Consider the following 19,712-nt stretch of genomic DNA (forward strand, 5'->3'; position numbering starts at 1 on the left):
CTGTCAAAACATAAACAGTCCATACTAACAAAATGTAAAAACCAAGCCACCACAAGATCAAGATGATCAGCCAGTAACATAACTGCTTCTAGGAAAAAAAAAAACAACATTCTTCAGAAGATCACAAAACTGTATAGTATGTTATCTGCAATGTCTGGTATATAGTAAAAAATTAACAGGCATGCAAAAGTAGCAAAACAATAATAGCAACCACAACAGCAAAAATGAGGAAAAGATGATCCAAGATCAAGAGGAATAGTAATCAACAGAAATAGACCATGAGATGACATGGATGTTGAAACTAGGAGAAAAGCACTTTCAAGCAGCTATTTCAATATGTTCATTAGCTTAAAATAATAGGGTCCTAATGAATGAACATATGTGAAATTTCAGAGGGAAATGAAAAATGTAAAAGAGAAAAAATGGAAAGTGTATTAGGTAAACTGAATAATTTACTGGATACTTCTACTTCTGCCCATGAAGGAATAACAGGAATGGGACATGCAATCCCACCATAAACAAGTAAAAATCTAGCCAAATTTGTGAAACAAAAGGACAGAATTATGAGAAAAGGGAAATAAATAAGTGGAATCTTACTGTATTAATAACTTTCTATCTGGAGACAATTTCTAAAATGTGATGCAGTGAAGGGGAGCTGAAAAATGGCTGCATAGCATTCCTGAGTTAAAGAGAGAGTGAAATTCAGGGAGACTCATGGATTGAATTTAAGGAAGAGAACACCAGATAAAGATAAGTAATATAAAATATTTTTTTCTTAGTTTTAATTTATTTGAAAGGTAGTTGATTGTTTAAAGCAAAGCAAATAATAATAATTTAGTTTATGTATTGGTTTTTATTACATGTGTAGAAGTGAAAGGTAAAACTGTAGCAGAAAAGGAGGAAAATGGAATTACATTTTCTAAGATCCTTATAATATAGGCTAATCCTAGAGTAATCACTACAAAATAAGTATACCTAATAATTCAATAGTGAACATAAAATATTATACAGAAAGTTATTTTATTCATCCAAAAGAAATCAGTAAATTAGGAAAATAGGAACAAAATCAAATTAAAAAAAATAAATAGCAAAAGGGTAATTCTAAGCTCCAAAACATCAATGTTCACATTAAAGATAATAAACACTCCAATTAAAAGGCAAAGATCATCAAATTGGATAAAAAACAAAGCCTAACACAATGCAATTTAAATAATAGAAATGTACATTAAATACAGAGACACAAGAGTTAAAATAAAAGGATGGAAAAGAATCACAAAATGCAAACACTTATAAGGCTATACTAACATCAGACAGAATAAATTCCAAGACAAAGAATCTTACTAGGAAATAAAGTGAGGCATTTCATAATGAAAAAGCATAAGTTAATTAAGAAGCTATAACAATCCTAAAATATACTCAGTTAAAACAGAATAGTAAAATACATGAAACAAAAACTTATAAACAAAAAGAATAAATATACAAATCTATAATTATAATACATTTCCAGGCTCCTTACTTATTAATTAAAAGAATAAATTAACAGAAGATAAGTAAGGACCTGAATAATACTACCAACTGATTTGACTTGACATTTATGGAACATTCCATTCCAAAATAAAAGAATAAAAATGAACATAGTTTTCAAATGTACGACGACTATTCACTAAGATGAAACTGTGGGCCATAAAATAAGTATCCATATTCAAAAAGCTAAATTTATGTAAAATCCATTCTTTGACCTCAGTGGAATTAAATTAGAATTCAGCAACAAAAAGCTATATGGGAAATACCAAAACATTTGGAAATTTAACAACACAGTTCCAAATAACTTCTGCATAAACCAAAAACTTTTAAGGAAAGTAAAAAGAGTTTTCAACTTTATGGTAAATGGAAACACAACACATCAAATCTGTAATATTCAGCTGAAGAAGTGCTTAGAGGGAAATTTATAGCTTTAAATATTCATATTAGAAAAGAAAGGTCCAAATCACTGACATAAGTTTCCATTTTAAGAAGCAACATAAAAGAAAGCAGAAGAAAAACATATCAAAAAGTGCTTAATTAGAAAACAAATAAATAAAATTAACAAAGTCAAAAGTTTGTATATTGAAAGGATCAATAAAGTTGACAAATCCTTATCAAGATTAAAATTGGAGACAGAGGGAAGAGATAGAGGGGGTAGGTGGCAACAAAAAAGGGGAAGAGAGAGAGAGAGAGAGCGCATCAATCCACAGTATTTAAGAATAAAAGAGATGGCATTACTACTTATCCAGTGAACATTACAATTAAAGGGATTACAAATAAGGAGATATTGCAAATAAACATGTGATAATAAATTCAACTATTTAGATGAATTAGACAAATTCATTGGTGGGCAAACACTAGAAATCCACTTACCACAACCAACAGAGAATCTCAATAAATGTAAGCTCATAACAGTAAAAAATAATTCGCAAAGAAAACTCTAGGCACAGATATCATCACTGAATTCTAGAAGTATGTAAGGAAGAAACAGTACCAGGCCTACCAAAACTCTTACCGAATATAAAGGAGGAAGGAGTACTTCCCAACCCATTAAAGCTCGCCTCCCTGATTCCAAAATTTGACAAAGACATTAGAAGAAAACTATCAAACAATATCCCTCATGAACATAGATGCAAAATTCTTTACTAAATGTTAGCAAATCAGATCCAGTAGTATTTGTAAAAAGCATAATATATCCTGACCAAGTAGGATTTATCCCAGGAATGCAAGGTTTATGTACCTTTGAAACCATTCAATAGAATTTACCATATTAACACAAATAAGGAGAAAGAAAATAGATGATTATCTGAACACACTCAGAAAAAGAATTTTGCAACTATTAAGATAAATAAGTGAAGTTAGTAAGGTCATAAGATAAAAGGGCAACACATAAAATTAAATTTATATATAACATAAAGTAGTTGAAAGGGAATTTTATAAATCCACCTATAATAGAGTAAAAAAACATTAAATACTCAGGAAAAAGTTTAACAAAACGTGTTAAGGCTATACACAAAATACTGTTGAGAAAAATAAAGATAAATAATGGAGAGGTACATCATGTTCCCAGAGAGAAAGAATATTAAAATGTTTAATCTTTCCAATTTGATGCATAGATTCATTGCATTTTCAGTCACAATTTCAACATAATTTTATAGAAACCGACATGCTGATTTGAAAAGCATATGGAAAAGCTAAAGGTCTGGAATAGCCAAAACAATTTGGGAGAAGAAAATGATGCGGTATTCACATTACCTGATTCCAAGACTTTCTATAAACTATTAGTAATCAAGACAGTGTGGTTTGGCATATGCATTGTTATATAAACAAACCATGGAACTACATAGGTGATCCAGCAATGGATCCACACACATATAGTTAACTGGGGAAAGGAAAGTTTTTTCAGTGAAAAATGCCTATGCATTTTGATTTTGCATATGAAAATAAATAAGCCTCAACCCTCAAGCCACATGCAATTACTTTAAGATGAATTATAGACCTAAGCATAAAAGCTAAAACTATAAAGCTTCTGGAAGAAAATATCTTTGCTATCTAGATGTAGGACATAGTTTCTTAGAAAGCACTAAACATGCAAGATAAATTTTAGATCATATAAATTTAAATCTTTTGCTCATCAAAAGACACTGTTAAGAAAAGGAATAGAAAAGCCATAGATTGGGAGAAAATATCTGCAATACAATCTATGACAGAGAACTTATATCAAAAATGTACAAATAACTCCTCTTAATCAGTAACAAGAGACAAAGAACACTATTTCAAAAGGGCAAAGACTTGGAAATTTTACAAAAGAAAATATGTGAATGGCCAATAAGCACACGTGAAGTTGCTCAACATCATTAGTCATCAAAGAAAACTGAAGTTAAAATGACAATGAGGGACTCTCACACTCACTGGAATGGCTAAAATGACAGATGGCAACATCAAATGTCAGTGAGGATGCAGAAAAACTGGAAGTCATATTTTTTCCTAGTGAGAGTATAAAATTTTACAATTTGAAAAAATATTTAGAGTTTCTTATAACGTCAAACTACATTAAGTGCTGTTACCCAGAAATTCCACTTCTAGGTAATTCTCCAAAAGAAGTAAAAACATATGTCCTCAAAAAAACATACACATTCTCTCAAGGGAAAAGCAGAGAAACAAAATATGATATATTCAAACCATTGAATACTTCTCAGAAATAAAACATATGAATTGCATAGGGAGAATCTCAAAAAACACGTTTAGTGAAAGAAGCCAGACACAAAATATTATATTCTATATGATTCCATTTATATATATTTCAAGAAAAGTCAAACATAATCCATGGTGACAGGGAGCAATTTTCTGTAATGATGATAGTAGATTGAATAGGGATTTCTTCCTTGGGATAGTTTATTTGGATTACAAAGTTTCTTTTGGCCTGTTTCTGTTTTAAATGTTAATTTTTGACATTTTTCTGGCTAAGAGGAAGCATACAGATTTGAAACATAAAGTGCCTTCTTCAGTAACTGCCTCATTTCCTATAGTATTTCAAAGGCATTAAAATTACAAATGAAACTATTGATTAAAAATAATTTTCAAATCAACTTTCAGCATTTAAACTCTTAATGGTTATGATTTTAAGAAGTTTGTGGAAATCTTAAGAGCATGAGCAATTGTTAAACATTTTTGTCAGAAACTCTAGTCAGTTAACTATTTGCCTATATGATGTGTACATCTTATTACTCATTATTTACTGTATATTCACTGTTGGGATATAGATTCAAAAAAATAATCTACCTTGTTACCAGTTGGCTGATTCCAAAGCACATACCATACAGATTGGTACTCACCAATTATTATTGGCTGTGGCTCACTTTTTACTCCAACTCCTGCACTGGTACTAGCTGCAACCTCTACCCGGTATTGAATACCTGGGAATAATCCACCAATTATTACAGATCGAATGGTTGCATCCACAGTTCTGTTGATGTGGAATCGTGTTTCATTCCCCAGACACCAGATCTATAGAAAAGTAAAGTGAATATCAAAAGAATATAAAATGATCTTTTCTGGTAATTAGTTTATTATAATTGATTAAATTTTTTAGTAGTGACCAATCTATTTTCTAGTCTTATAGAAGTATTTGTAAATGACATTTTCTAAAGCCCAATTTCTGCTGTTTTTATATATATATATATGTATATGTATGTGTGTGGTGTGTCTGTGTACGTGTGTGTGTGTGTGTGTGTGTGTATTAAAGGAAGAACAGCAAAAGAAGCTAAAACTATGCAGGATTCCTTTATATTTTAAAATCAACACATAATACTCATAGTACAATGATTCCTTCATCATCTCTGCCAAGTCTGGAAAGTGGTCCTTGGTTGTAAACAGCATTTAGGTATGGATTAAAACACATAAATTCCTCTGCTTAATTTATTTTTCAAGATTTATTGTGCATATACTTATTAAAAATATGGTGATTATAAGTTGTAGTACCAAAAGTACATAGGTGCACATCTAAGTAATTTATATTTCACTTAAGATAACACTAACTTACACAGAAGTAGTTAACGAGATTAATTGGCTAAAGTTATAGGTATTGACTGAGATAAAATTAAAGCCAATATTTACATTGACAGTAATAAATCTTAATATTGATCAAAACATATCTACATGTACATACACATGCATGAGAACAGAGTGGTGGGAAGTCTTTAAACACTGATGTGAGGGACACTAGGCTTGTGCTTCCAATAAGAATCAAATTTTAAGGCATACTTTCTTTTGGGATATGGAAATCTGTTACTGTAAAATGTGTTATAAAAAATTCTACATGGGGACATATAAGTGGGAATACACATTACTTGTTTCTGAAACAGGTAAGTTCCTGAAACTTTTTCTTTAAAAGAATGCCTTCGAATCGCAGATATCTTAAATTTAGTCTATGAAACCTAAGTTACTAAAGGAGGATTGTTTACTCCTTACCAATATATACACTTTACCAAAATAGGACAATCTCATATGAGTGAGAAAATTTACAGCTTATGAAAAATTATCATGGTGAAAAAAATCAATATTTAAATAAACAGAAGTTGAAGATATTTAGTCCTAGATAATACAAAAGTAAAATCCTAAACTCATTAAAACACACTCCAGGGTAGATAATTCTTTGCTTTTAAAACAATGTGTCCTAACACTTATAAAATTTTATAATTTATATAATTATGCTATTGTAAAAGCACTTACTCTTATTTTCTGATTCACATTTCTTTATAATGTGATGAGAATAATTTTAAAATAAATTCATATGCAAATTTAGTCCATTTGCTTCAGTAACTTAACCATTAACTTAGAAAAATTCTACTTTAAATTTCACATTTTTTCTTAGAAGTTACAATGTTCTGAGTAAAATTATTCAGCTTAATTTCACACACCAAGTATGAATTTCTGCAGTGAGGTGGGGTGTCTAGTTTTCTTTTCTAATAGAGCTACTTAGTATGTTATTGGTAGAATTCCATAAATATTTATTAATAGCAAAAAACCATAGTTTTGAATTTTTACAAGATTTAATGAGGTGTTTTACTCTCCCATGTGATCTAATCACATCACAATTAATCATAATCTTATTTCTCAAAGTTGGACAACTTTTGTTTCTTAAATGATCTCTCTCAAATGATGGTGAAGAAACAATGGATATATACTGTTTCTAAATAGCAACACATTCATCAGTTGAAAAATAAGAGTTTTGCAAAATTTGTTTTTTCAATGGCTCCTCTTTTTCAAGTGAAATATTTTACAGAGCCTCAATAACTTGGTAAAAGCAGAATTGACAGTAGAAGCTGGTACTGCCTACCCTCCTAGCTCCATCCCAATTCTTCAAACCCCTGAAGCATCGTTATGAGAATAAGTTTAAAAACAGGTGCTCTAAGGGCCGTTACACAGAAATCTAATAACAGAGATAAAGGCACTTTCTGGGATAGGGCTTCACTATCTACCCTGTACCCCATCTCTCTAAATCCCTGAGGTTCTACAAACACAATATACAAAAACAAACAAACAAACAAAACAAAAAACCACTGCATTGTTATGGTTTACTTGTCCAACTGAGTTTGTGTTATCTGTGACCTTGAAGTTAGGTTTGATGCAGTCTATGCATTTGCTTCTTTACTTGTCGCACGAAGATATAAGATATTACTTTACACCCAAACTCAATAAGAGTGCCACTAGAAATGTTCCTCATCCATGTGATCCTGAGACTTCTCTGGGAACTTTTATCGGGGAACCTTCCTTCTTGCTCCAGGCCTTACCTTGTATTCTTGGATAATTCCATTCTGATGATCCGGAGGAGGTGGATCCCAGGAAACACTAATACTTGTGCTGTTGTGGCTTCCAACAGTCAGCACAGTGACAGATTGTGGAGGGGCACTTGGGGCTGCAGAGGAAGTGATTAGAATAAACACAAACTGTAAGTCTTAGTGTGCATTAGTGCTGCTTACAGAATATGAATGTAAAGACAAAATGCAAGAGGGTCTGGTTTCCAGTAGTTCTGAATTAACAATAACAGTTTAAAAACAAATCCTTTAAATATAATGGATAGATTTAAAGCAAATATAACAGCTATGGTAATATGTCCTCAAAAATAAATTTAACAGTTGACATTCAAATGAGTGTTTCCTATATGCCCAGAACTGAGGTAAGAGTAAGATTTAATTCCCACAATAAGCTCAGGAAATAAAAACAACTCTTACCTCAGTTTTACAGATAAGGAAACTGAAGGCTACTATAAAAGACTTATCTAAGTCAAACAGTGAGGGAGAATTTGAATTCAGGTATGTCTGATTCTAGAACCCTGATTCTTTTGACTCTAATAGGCTCCTTTTTAAAAAATAAACAACAGCAACAAAAACACTGCTATCAAAAAATATTCTTAGAGGATGCATTCCAAAATATTATGTCATTATCTCTGAGTGGTAGCATTACTGACAATCTTTTTGTTTTGTTTTGGTTTGTGTTTAATACACAAAAAGAGAAACACAGTTATAAATTTAACCAACACAGAAAAAGACACTTTTGTTTTCATACTGAGAAAAATAACTGACTGTTATAAATTGACCCATAATTTAAGATTTAAAACTTATTTTATATCGATGGGCAAGGAACTCTGACGATATAAATGATAACAGCTCATGTTGAATTAAATGTAAAATGGACAGATGTTAATTTCCTATAATTCTCTTCCTTTATGGTTTTTCCTATAACTAATTATAATCATACTGAGAAAAGATGAATAAGAAAACATTCATGATTTTGGACTGTAGCATGTCCTATCCAGTGTATTTGAGAGCTAAGTCATACTAATTTTGCTGGGAAACAATTTAGAGTGGGGATATCAATTCTCAGTATATCTCTTGAGTTTAAATCAAAGGTTGAAAAAAACAAATCAAAGTACTAACAGTTAAAGCACAATTCAGGTAATTTTGTGGCACAAAAGAATTTTTACATATAAGATCAATGCTTTCATAACTACACAACTTAGTTCTTTGAAAATGTGTACACTTCAATCATAAAAGATATTTTAAAAGCCTATCAATAATGTTTCCTATGTTTGATAAATCTGTCACAATATATTTCACTGAGGTATGGTCAACTTTGCATTGGGTATAAAACACACACAGGCACGTTACCACAATACTGCTTTTTATTACTCCTCTGTGTGATAATGTTACTCCAAAATGTGGCCCAATGACATAAATCCAACCGTTTCCCTACCAGTTTTGTAGTTATTAAGTTGACGTCATTGAAAAGTAACACTTTAGAGAACTGGTTTCTCATTTGCCTTACTGCTGGCTTGGAGAAAACACCATGCTTATTTCCTGACAGGTCAATTATTACACAGATGTGAAAGAACCCACTCATCATTCCCAGATAAGCCCAGAAGCCCAGCTGAGTTCCATTTGTTCCCTTCAGAAGGCCACAGAAAACAGAGATGAATGTATACTGAATGGTGACAAATGTCTGGTCCAGAGGAAAAGTCTAACTGCAGTGAAATTGATTTTTGGAAGTATGCTTCAAATGTAGCATTCTGTATTAAATTTACCCACCCCACTCATTAGTTCTACACATTAAAATTTAATGGGGGATGAAGATTCTATTATTAATTTTTAGTAATCTTTTACTTTACAAATCCTAAAGGTACATTAATGATGCCTTTAAAGTATGTACTTCTGCCCATATCAGTATATCACACTGTAAACCAATATGAAGATAACATTTCACTGTGTTGCTTATTATAAGATATGTATAATTTAAAAGCTCTTTTATCAAACATGTACAGCTGTATGTTAGCATGAACAACCTACACACATTTTCTTAAAGCTGCTCTTATATTTCTTTATATGAAATATATTTTTTTAAAAGGCTTTTTACTGGAGCAGGTTACATAAAATTAGTAGAAAACCAGAAAAGGGGGGAATTTATTATATTTGGTGTCTGATTTTTTTGATCTTTTGTGCTTTGATGAAAGTATTCATTATAAACCTTTAGTTTAGGGAAGGAGACACTAGAAAATGGACTGGTTGAGACCTAGATTAATATCATGTCCATCACAGATTGACTTTAAAAGTATCTTCAGGCAAGAAAAGTCACAAAGGGGAGAGTGAGAGGGAATATCACTAAAAAGAATGCTACTGCAAACATGCAGTGGCCTTCTGGATTAGAAATTATGAATCAAACTGGAAGAGCCCATAGAGAAGGAGGCTATAGGCTATAGGCTATAAGGAAATGTCATGCTTTACTACACCATAGAAAGAGGAGAAGCAAAGAACAGCTTGTGTGCTTGGGTTTCCATTAGCCTATCCTTTAATGAAGCTAAATGAGCTAAATCCATGTGTAAAAAAATTACAGGAAAACATTATAGTCAAATTCCAGTGTATTGACAAACAAGATTTGAAGCAAATGTTTTCTTAAGGAAAATTTAAACTACTTGAATCATTTTTTTTGGTTGTTAGTTTCTATGAAATTCTCAGAATAAAAGGAGAAAATGACACTTCCTGGATTCACTTTTAGACTCTCTTTTGCTATCCTTGTAAGGAAGACGATAAACTAGAACTTCAACAGAAATTGATTTCGTTATGGTTTAAGTTTGGTTTATGTTAGAAATCCAAATACTGACCTTCTTCAGTAGTACGAACTGTTTTAGATTCACTATCCATTCCTTGGAACTCATTAAAATATGGTCGAACTTTAATTTCATAAGTCACCCCCTTTTTCAGATTGACTAAGACAGCACTTCGCTCAGTTGGGATTTTGGCATCTAAATTCTGCCATGTTGATGTAGCCTGTAGGCCTGAAGTCTGACGGTACATCACTCGGTAGCCTTGAATAAACTGGGGTTGGCGATCAACCTGAAAAACGGAACAAAAAGCATTTGAAACCAATGGAAGTGTCTGAGTGATGCCATGGCTTTCTAATTCATCTCCCTGCTTCTAATATCCTCTCCCAGTTCTGAGTTCACATTGCCCCTAAATCGTTATTTCCAAAATGAAGAGTGGAACAACGTTCTCTCCTGTTTAAAATACTTCATAGTAGCTAAGGTACTCAATTAATTCAAATTCTTTGGATTAACACAAAAGCCTGTCAAGGCCTAGACCTGCCAGTGTTTCTAGCTTTGTTGCTCGTCTGTTTGTTCTTTTTTTTTGTATTCAACAGTTCTCATTTTTTGTGCTTTTACATGTAGTGTGTTACTTGTCAGGAATCTCCATTCTCATCCCTTGTTCACTCACTAATGTCTTCACTCACTCAAACATTTTCTGAGTTTCTACTAAGAGGTGCCAGTTATTCTGCTAAACTCTGAGGATAAAAATGGAGAATGAAAGCAGAGTCAGTCCCCAGCCTCATGGTGTACAGAATTCAGGTAGAAGGTGGGCATTATCTTATGATCCCTCAAACAATGGGCAAGTAACATTCATAACAAATAAACATATGCAGATATTATGAAGAGATGTACTAGGAGCTAAGAAAGGCTAGAGTGGAGAGGAAGGTGAGTGATCAGGATGGGGAGACAGTTTCCTGGAAGAAGAACAAATGCTGAGATCTGCATGGAAAGTAAGATTTATCTAGGGGAAGAAGAGTAGGGAAAGAATGTATAAAATTCCTATGGCTGGACCAAGCATATGAAAGAGACTCAGAGTTGTGGAGCTACAGCATCTGTTTTAAATGCATATGAAATGCTTATACCCATTAACAAATATTAAAGGAAAGACCTTTATTAAGTTACCAACTTCTGGCTCCTCCAATAGTCCCACTGTTGGCACAATCTAGCAACTTTCTTGATCCTTTCATTCATTTGAGGTACAGAGGATAAGCAGCTGTTTTTAATAAAAATCTGAGATTTTGAACCTAAAAACTAATATCAAAATATCAAAAAATATCAAAAAAAATACTTCTTGTTTTACATTTATTGAACAATCTTTATTGGAGTTTTACCATTGTTTCATTTCAGGGAGAAAAGGACTTTTAGCTTTTTAAACATTTTTAATGTCTTGCCATTTTTTAGAAATTCTTGACTTAAAATATAACTATCACAGCACCTTCTTCAATTAATATTCCACGTACTATAGTTTAATAGACATATTCTAAGTAGCCTTTAACTTGACATATTTCACTGTCAAATAAAGTGTGAAATTCAATGAAAAAGAGAGATGGAATAACCTCATCTTAGGATGACTGAGGAGAGAGAGGAAATAAAGAAGGTGATGATGGAAACAGTTACTTCAGCTTTTTAAAAATGTCTTTATCCAACTGTTAACACATAATAAACAAAAGGTATTCTTTCATGTATTAACTTCTAGCATTTCTTCATTAGTTGCAGCATTTAAAAATATTTTTTAAAGGAAGACAGAAAATTTAAAAATACGGAACCCTTAATCAAAATACAGTGAAACAAAGGGGCATTTTTTTGGTATTTAGAATGTCCAAGCTAGAAAAATCTATAAAGTTGGTCAGCATGAGTATGTGTGTTTCTAAGGTTAGCTAATTCCAGTATCACAGATGAATCTCAACAAGTAAGAATTCCTTCAACCACCTGACAGCTTCCTAACCCTCAAAGATTTGTGGAATTAGTGCTACACTTCTATGAGGTTATGTCAAGGAAAAGTAAGCTCAGTTCTGATAAAGCTCATGATCTTTGAATCCTCATCCATGCTACCAGTTTGTGTTCATACCAAAGTATGTATTTTTTGAAAAGCAGAAGTTGTTCTGACATTATAAAACAAGGCAACTAAAAAGCAAAAAGCTAAATTTATGAGAGCCAAAGAGATGCCTTTCATCAAAACTGTCAATGTGAAAAAAAATCCCCGTAGCATATGTTAAAACAACATTAAGCTTGCATTTTATAAACTTCTCTCCATTCACTTTAAGTGAATTTATACACCGAAAGAAAGACATAACTCACAATAATAGCCTGTTAATACTGAAAGAAGCAAGCTGTGTTTTTAAGAAGAACATTAAGCAGCTGTTTCCAGATGAACGGAGTCTGTAAATCAGGGTAAATTGGTTTTATCCATGTTTGGTTTTCATTAATTAAGTGTTTTAGGACTTTATGAAGCTGATGTTTACTACACAACATTGCTTTGCTCACTTCAATGTACACTGCCTTCAACCAGTGTATTCTACTTAATGGCTAAATAGTTTAACTTGATTTTGCGTGGTTCCTATACATTCTTTTCAGAAGGAAATCTGTTGTTACAGGTAAAAGCAAAAATGAAAATGCTGCACATTACCTATTAAAAAATAGGTGGGATTTTTAGTGGATATGTGCTCTACACCACTGACTTTTAGAGCACCCTTTGACGAGTGGTCACTTTTGAGTTAAATCATATGCTTGTCACTAGTCTTATTAACATTCTAATTATAAGAAGGAGGATTTTCTTTTAGAGTTGATTATAATCAGAGTCCAGCCACAAATCCGTGGGTTGATAGAATTTAGAAACTTGGTATTTTCTGAAATCTGAATAAAAAAAGAATTGTCTTAAGGAACACATGAAGAAGAGAGTTTTCGTCTTCAGATCATAAGGTCTCAGTTGAGTGACGGCTTAGCCTTTCAAACTTTCTGAGCCTCAGTTTACTTAGTTTGCTCAAATAAAACGCATATTACAAGAGCACAGAAACAATTAAATGACTAATATAGTTTAAAGCACTTTGCAAGTTTTAGAGCTGCACAATGATAAAGCCTTGTCACATAAGGGGTATAAAAGGGGGGCCAATATGTGGCCCTCAAATCAGTACTTTCACTAAAAGGTTTAAAGCAAGATGCTCAATATCTATCACTTCAATTAAAAAATTCCATCTATACTGAAAATTCAAAGTGAATTTCCTTTGGTGGGCTTAGACTGCTAAGTAACTGATCTGGGTTTGAGTTCTGAAATTCTAGTTCACCAAAGCACTCTTTCAAATTCCAGTCGCTGTGACGTTTAAGAGGCAAGGGGCCTGAAATTCTTTCGTCCTTAAATAAAAACAAAAACAAAACACTCACACACATAAAAACTAGAATAATGATTTTAAAATAAGAGATTTATTGCTATTTTCTTTGTAAAACAGCCATTTTCATCATTTTTACCCACCCTCATTATAAGAGCAGTCATTTTTAGAAAGTAGACTTTGCTAACTATTGTTGCTTTAAGATTCGACTTGTGGGGTAGTCAGATGGTCTTTCCAGTCCAAACATCCTATGTGTTTGGTAACAGAATCCTGCCAACTATTGATAAACCACATTAGTTGACCCCTAATCGAAATACAAGGGCTGGGGAATATATTTCTTCCCTCAAACGTCAACATGTCTGTAACTCAAATACTAACAATGTTATTCAAAGAACATACACATTTAGCAAGTTGAAGATATGACATTAAAATGAAATATTTGATTATAATTTCTTTGGCAACTGACGTGACCTCCAGCCCAACTTTATTTCACTAAATTACCTCTCAAATACATACTTATCTCTCACATTTAACTACAAATTCATGGGGAATTTCTGATATAATTGAACATTTTCTTTTTTAAAATAAAAAATTAAAATGTATGAGAAAAACTTATTTGATCATTAAACAGTTACTGAAAAAGTATTTCATAATAAATGCTCTGCTCTGAAAAAAACAAATAAAAACATGAACTCTGGACTCACAAAACTCAAGTTCATGAGGGAGAGAGAGATACAAACTAGCAGTGACAAATTTCTTGGGATAAAGAGATGAATATGACAAGGTTCCTCTCCTGGAAGAACTCTCAGACTACTGACCTGCAATTCTGATCTAATTTGATTTATTCTTTTAAACTCAGTGACTTTTAAAGTGATTAAGTTCATAAACATAATGACTTTGATTCTTACCCCAATAATTCCCACATTTAGAAGCAGCTTAAAAAAGAAACCCCTTCAAAACTCACAACAAAGCAGAGAAGACTTTTTCAATTGAGAATGAGGAAAAAAATCTGCTGTTAAAAATACAACCATTTTCTTGGCTTTGTTAGTTTTGTATCTAGCCAAAGCTACAGAAAGATGGAAGAGGCGTGGCAGATAATACCCTTTCTGTGCCACTGGAAAAATGATGAGGTCATTACATTCCCTTCATGGGAGCAGAAGAATAAAAGCCATTATATGCAGAAAATAGAATAAATCTATGTGAAATTATATCAAAAATTAAATTAGAAACAGTGTAACCTTAATCATAATTACTCTTAAAACATAAATTTAGTCTTATTGTTTATTAAAGCACTACCCAATTTTGTACTTGCAGGCTAAACTTTTGACTGGTCTGGCTTAAGAAGTAACAAAGTGCCCCTTCCTGGATCATATGTTGAAATTCCACTATTAAAAGATATTTCTTTCAACTAAATATTTGTCTACAGTTTATCTTTAAAGTGAAAAAAACATAAAAAATGGGTTTCAAGTAAGGAAATTCTAATTCTAACTTTACCTATAAATAGCTGTAGAATACTGGGAACATTGTTCAACCTGTTTACATTGGTTTTCTCTTACAAATCTATAGGATTGAACTAAACAGACAAACGTTAATTTAGTTTCTTCTGTTCTAATATAATAATGGCTCCATATTTCCACACATAGATGTAGATAAGAGATAATGCTGTTTCTGATGCCTGAGGATAGAGTTAATCACTTCCTCTTTGATTGAAACCTCTGTTTATAAAATGTGTAAATATCAGTTATGGCTCTTAACCCTGTGTACCATAATTAAGAATTTCCACGTTTTTCTTAAGTAAATTTGTGTCTCTTTATATAGCATTTCCCCACATCTACCTCAAAACTAGTCCTCAAAAAATGCTTGTTGAACTGTGTTTGCTCAGTAGATTTATTATTAAGAGGACGCTGGAATAATTCTCTTCACTGTGTTTTATATTTCAAACATAATTAATTAAGAACTGATGAAAAATAACTGGTTTTCCTTTCTCAACTTCTTCTGTTGAGGGAATTGATGGAAATGGGTGAGAGTTATTTTCCTAAAGAAACTTGGATTCTAAGGGGGAAAAAATTCCATTTTTTTTAACTTAGTCATTCTTCTACTACCACAAAAACAATAACGACAGCAACAACAACAGAGACATAATTATAAATACTTTCTAATTAATATAATTCTTTATAATTAATTACAATTGATATAATTCTAATATTATAATTAAGGTGAAAATTTTCTAGATACCCATAGCTCAAATGACCATTACTTACACAACATTCAAGATCTACCACATACACAGGGGGGTTTAAAAAACTGTGCTCTTTTATCATCCTTATGAATTTTTAGAGGCCATAACAGAGAGATCTCAGGCATAAATGAGAAGTGGGCACAAACTCTATTAGGCGCAGGGAAGAACATTATCTTATTCTTCACAAAACACAGACACACATAGACACGAATACATATACAGGTGTTAAAATTATCTGATATGGGTAATATGGCTATTTTTATGCTATTTGTTGTTTTCACTGCAGTGGCTACCATGCAATGAAAACATTTTGCATCTTGAAATAACAGTGGGCAGGTTGACATTTAATAATGCATGGAATTGGACATTCTTAGCATATATTAAAATATCAATCTCTTTCCTGAAACGTTAATTTTTTTTACTAAAGATGGTTTAAATTTAGAAGGAAACTTCAAAATTAATTTTTTTGTGCTTTTAATGACATCATTAAGAAAGTAAAAAAACATCGCACAGACTGGGAGAAAATATTTACAAATCATGCACCTGATAAAGGATTTGTACCCAATATGTAAAGAACTCTTATAAGACTATACTAAGAAGACAAACAACTCAATTTACAAATGGGCAAAGAATCTGAACAGACATTTCTCTAAAGGAGACATACAAATGCTCAATAAGCTCATGAAAGATTCAAAACATCAGTCATTAAAGAAATATCAATTAAAATCACAATAATATACCACTCATACCCACTAGAATGGCTATAATCAAAAACAAGTGCTGGCGAGGATGTGGAAGAAACTAGAACCTTCAAATGTTGCTCGTAGAAGCATAAAATTGGATAACCACTTTGGAAAACATTTTGGCAGTTCATCCAAATGTTAGGCAGAGAGTTTAATTCAACAATTCCTAAGCATACGCCAAGAGAAATGAAAATATATGTCGACGTGTACACAAGTGTTCATGGCACCAGCATTCATAACGGCCAACAGCGGAAACAACTCAAAGATGAATCAGCTGATCAATGGATAAACAGATGTATGTGATACAGCTATTCAATGGAATTCTGCTCTATAATAAAAAGGAACAAAGTACTGATACATGCTACAACATGGATAAACCTCAAAAACATCATGATGAGTGAAAGAAGCCAGACACAAAAGATCACATATTGCATGATTTCATTCATATGAAAGAAATAGGCAAAGTTATATAGAAAGAGAGCAGATTAGTGGGTGCAAAGGGCTAAATTCAGGGGAATGGAGGAGCGACTACTAATGGGCACAGGGTTTTACTTCAGGATGATGAAATGTTCTAAAATCAGATTCTGGTGATGACTACACAACTCTGTAAAGATACCAAAAAATATTGAGTTGTACATTTTCACTCTGGTATGTTAACTGTATCTCAATAAGGCTGTTTAAAAATTCAAGAGACAGACCATATTGTTTATATTGCAATCTATTTTCCCTCTATTTACACTTTTTTTTTTTTTCCTTTTTGTCTTTGATTACACTTTGATTTTAAATGCTGAGGGTTTTTGTTACTATTTTGTTGTTTTGTTTGCTTTTTTCTTTTCTGGTTTGTTTTCTTAAAGGAGTAAAAGAGATTATCATTAGGATAGCCTTTAAAACTTACCGTCCACGTGACTTGAATAGTGGTTGGAGTCAATACAACTGGAGTATGAAGGCGGACAAGCACATCTCCGAGTTCTTTCTGGACTTGTCTATGGTCCACTCCTTGTGCTGGTGGGCTGATATCTACAGGGATAACCAGTTCCAATTTTTAAAAATTAACAGTGAAATTCCAATATATATTATAAATATAAGCCAATATGATGCCATGAGAAATGACAACCAACATTAAAGCATATTTATATACATAGCAATATTTTAGGGCATAATTTGAGAAATGATGTTTATCTTCACTAAAATAATATTAATAAAACTGTGTGCAAACCCTTATCCCCATTTAGTACACTGCTGTGAAAGGTCTATTATTTTCTTATTAAAGAATAAAGTACTTGCTGTAAGACTTCTTTAGAAACATTAGTTTTATCCAGATGTTGCCATGTTAAAGGATATTCCCAAGTAGTTAATGGGGCCAGATCTGAATATTGCTGTTTAGGAATTTGTTCAATCCCTTTTCCCAATTAGTAGGTTGTGTGTTCCTATTCCTTGACCTATTTCCGTCTGGGAGTATGGAAGAGAAAGTAATCAGGGCACTGGTAGTGAATTATGTCACTAAAGGTAAACAAAATGAGGCAAAGAAGGCGAAGAACCCTCCCAAATTCACAAAAATAATTTTGACTGAGCAATTTAAAATACTGATAAAATGTTCTATGTAATAAATTCTTAACAGCACTCCAATATCTGACAAAAAATAATGCTGCTGTTTTTTCAAAGTGATGGGGGAAGGTAGGAGGGAGAAAGAATTGTGATGTTTAGACTGTTAAACTCTCAGCCATAAACTGTTCTGACCCCTTAATCACCACTAGCCTAAATACTACTCTATTTCCCGTACAATGGTTTGCATAGTGTGTCTATTAAGAAAAAAGATAAATTATAGACACCCAAGTGCATCAAATTGATATCAAACACTGAATTTCACACATACTCAAATCAGGTTCTTTAACTGGTGCACTGTAATGTTAAGTTGAATTTTTTTTCTTCAATCACCTTACTTAAGGAATGAAGTCCAATTTAAAATGATTTATTTCTTAATCTTGTTTTCTCCTATTTTCTCAGGCCACAATGCAACACTCTTGCAAAAATTTTTTAAGTGCATATCTCGGCTGTAACTTAAATTGGGTATACTAACTTAAATTGGAACATAAATAATTGGGAACTACATTTTGGTAATTTTTTGCCAGTTCCACTTTTTTTCATCCTTAACATAAATAGCAGAGTGAGTTTTACTTGATTTAGAAAACATACATATGTATATGTATATGTATGTGTATATATATATTTAATGTCATGTGAATAATATTAATCTTTGTTGATATGCCTATGGTCTACTGTGATATTGATGGTACAAGTACTTGTTGCCTAGCTAAAATAAGAAATTTCTAATTTCTATGGTATTTAATATCTTTGAAAAATAAGAGCTCACGCAGCAAAGTGTTCTTTGCAAAGAAGTGCTTTGCAGAATGCAAAGCTTCTGAAAGTGTGGTGTCAGAAATGATCCTGACATTCAGACCCAAAACATGAGTTTTTCTATTAAATATCTGTTAAGAGAACATAAGTCTTTTGCTCTATATGGTCTCTCGACTGGAACAAGCCAGATCACAAACAACTTTTCATTAATCTTTGTTGACCTTTTCACTAAGAAGTTATTTTATGAGTCAAGATTTAGTGCTGGCAGTGTTACTGAATGATCAAGAAGGGCCGCTGGATTTAATCACACCAAAAGTCTTCCCCACTCTGTGATCTCCCCACCTTCCACTGCAGCTATGCACAAAAACTACTTCTATCTATACAAGTAAAAATGATCTGGGTACCACAATTTTTGAATTAAAACCATACACCTCTTCCTTTTCAAGTTCAATAATTTAATTTACTCCTTAAATTCAGATACACTGAAAGCAACTGGATCCAGGCAAGGTAAAATAGAACCAGTTTCAGGTCTTCAAATTCCTTGTTGTACTTTTTCTTTCTCTTGAGACAGATTCTTTACCTACAGGCCCTTTATCATCATGGAAAATTAATCACACTACTGCTTAGAGAACAATAGCAAAGTGGCATCCCCTCCTCCCTTGACTGTCATCATGTCAGCAGTGTTGCAAAATCACGTGGTGACTTTATTTGACTTGATTCCTTTAAGGCGCCCTTCTCTGTTATAATAGCATGCTAGTTACTATCACCGAACTACATTGTAATTATAATAATATTTTATGGCTGTATGGTGTTTTTCATGGCATAAAAATACTACTTTGAATTATAAATATCTTGTTCAAAGTCTTTTACAAATAAGAAATAATTAACCC

General features: G+C 32.4%; 1 protein-coding gene across 12 annotated transcripts in view; it reads right to left on the reverse strand.

Moving 5' to 3' along the window:
• Positions 1–19,712, reverse strand: part of ROBO2 (roundabout guidance receptor 2) — a 570,793-nt gene that overhangs the window by 66,608 nt on the left and 484,473 nt on the right. For all 12 annotated transcript variants that reach the window (XM_057696195.1, XM_057696205.1, XM_057696199.1 and 9 more), the window contains 4 exons: positions 17,363–17,484; positions 10,181–10,412; positions 7,317–7,441; positions 4,860–5,031 (listed from right to left, as the gene is read on the reverse strand). In XM_057696195.1, coding sequence (XP_057552178.1) covers positions 4,860–5,031; positions 7,317–7,441; positions 10,181–10,412; positions 17,363–17,484 — 651 coding nt within the window. The remainder of the gene's footprint in view (positions 1–4,859; positions 5,032–7,316; positions 7,442–10,180; positions 10,413–17,362; positions 17,485–19,712) is intronic.

Source organism: Hippopotamus amphibius, chromosome 10 (assembly GCF_030028045.1).
Source record: "Hippopotamus amphibius kiboko isolate mHipAmp2 chromosome 10, mHipAmp2.hap2, whole genome shotgun sequence".
NCBI lineage: Eukaryota > Metazoa > Chordata > Mammalia > Artiodactyla > Hippopotamidae > Hippopotamus > Hippopotamus amphibius.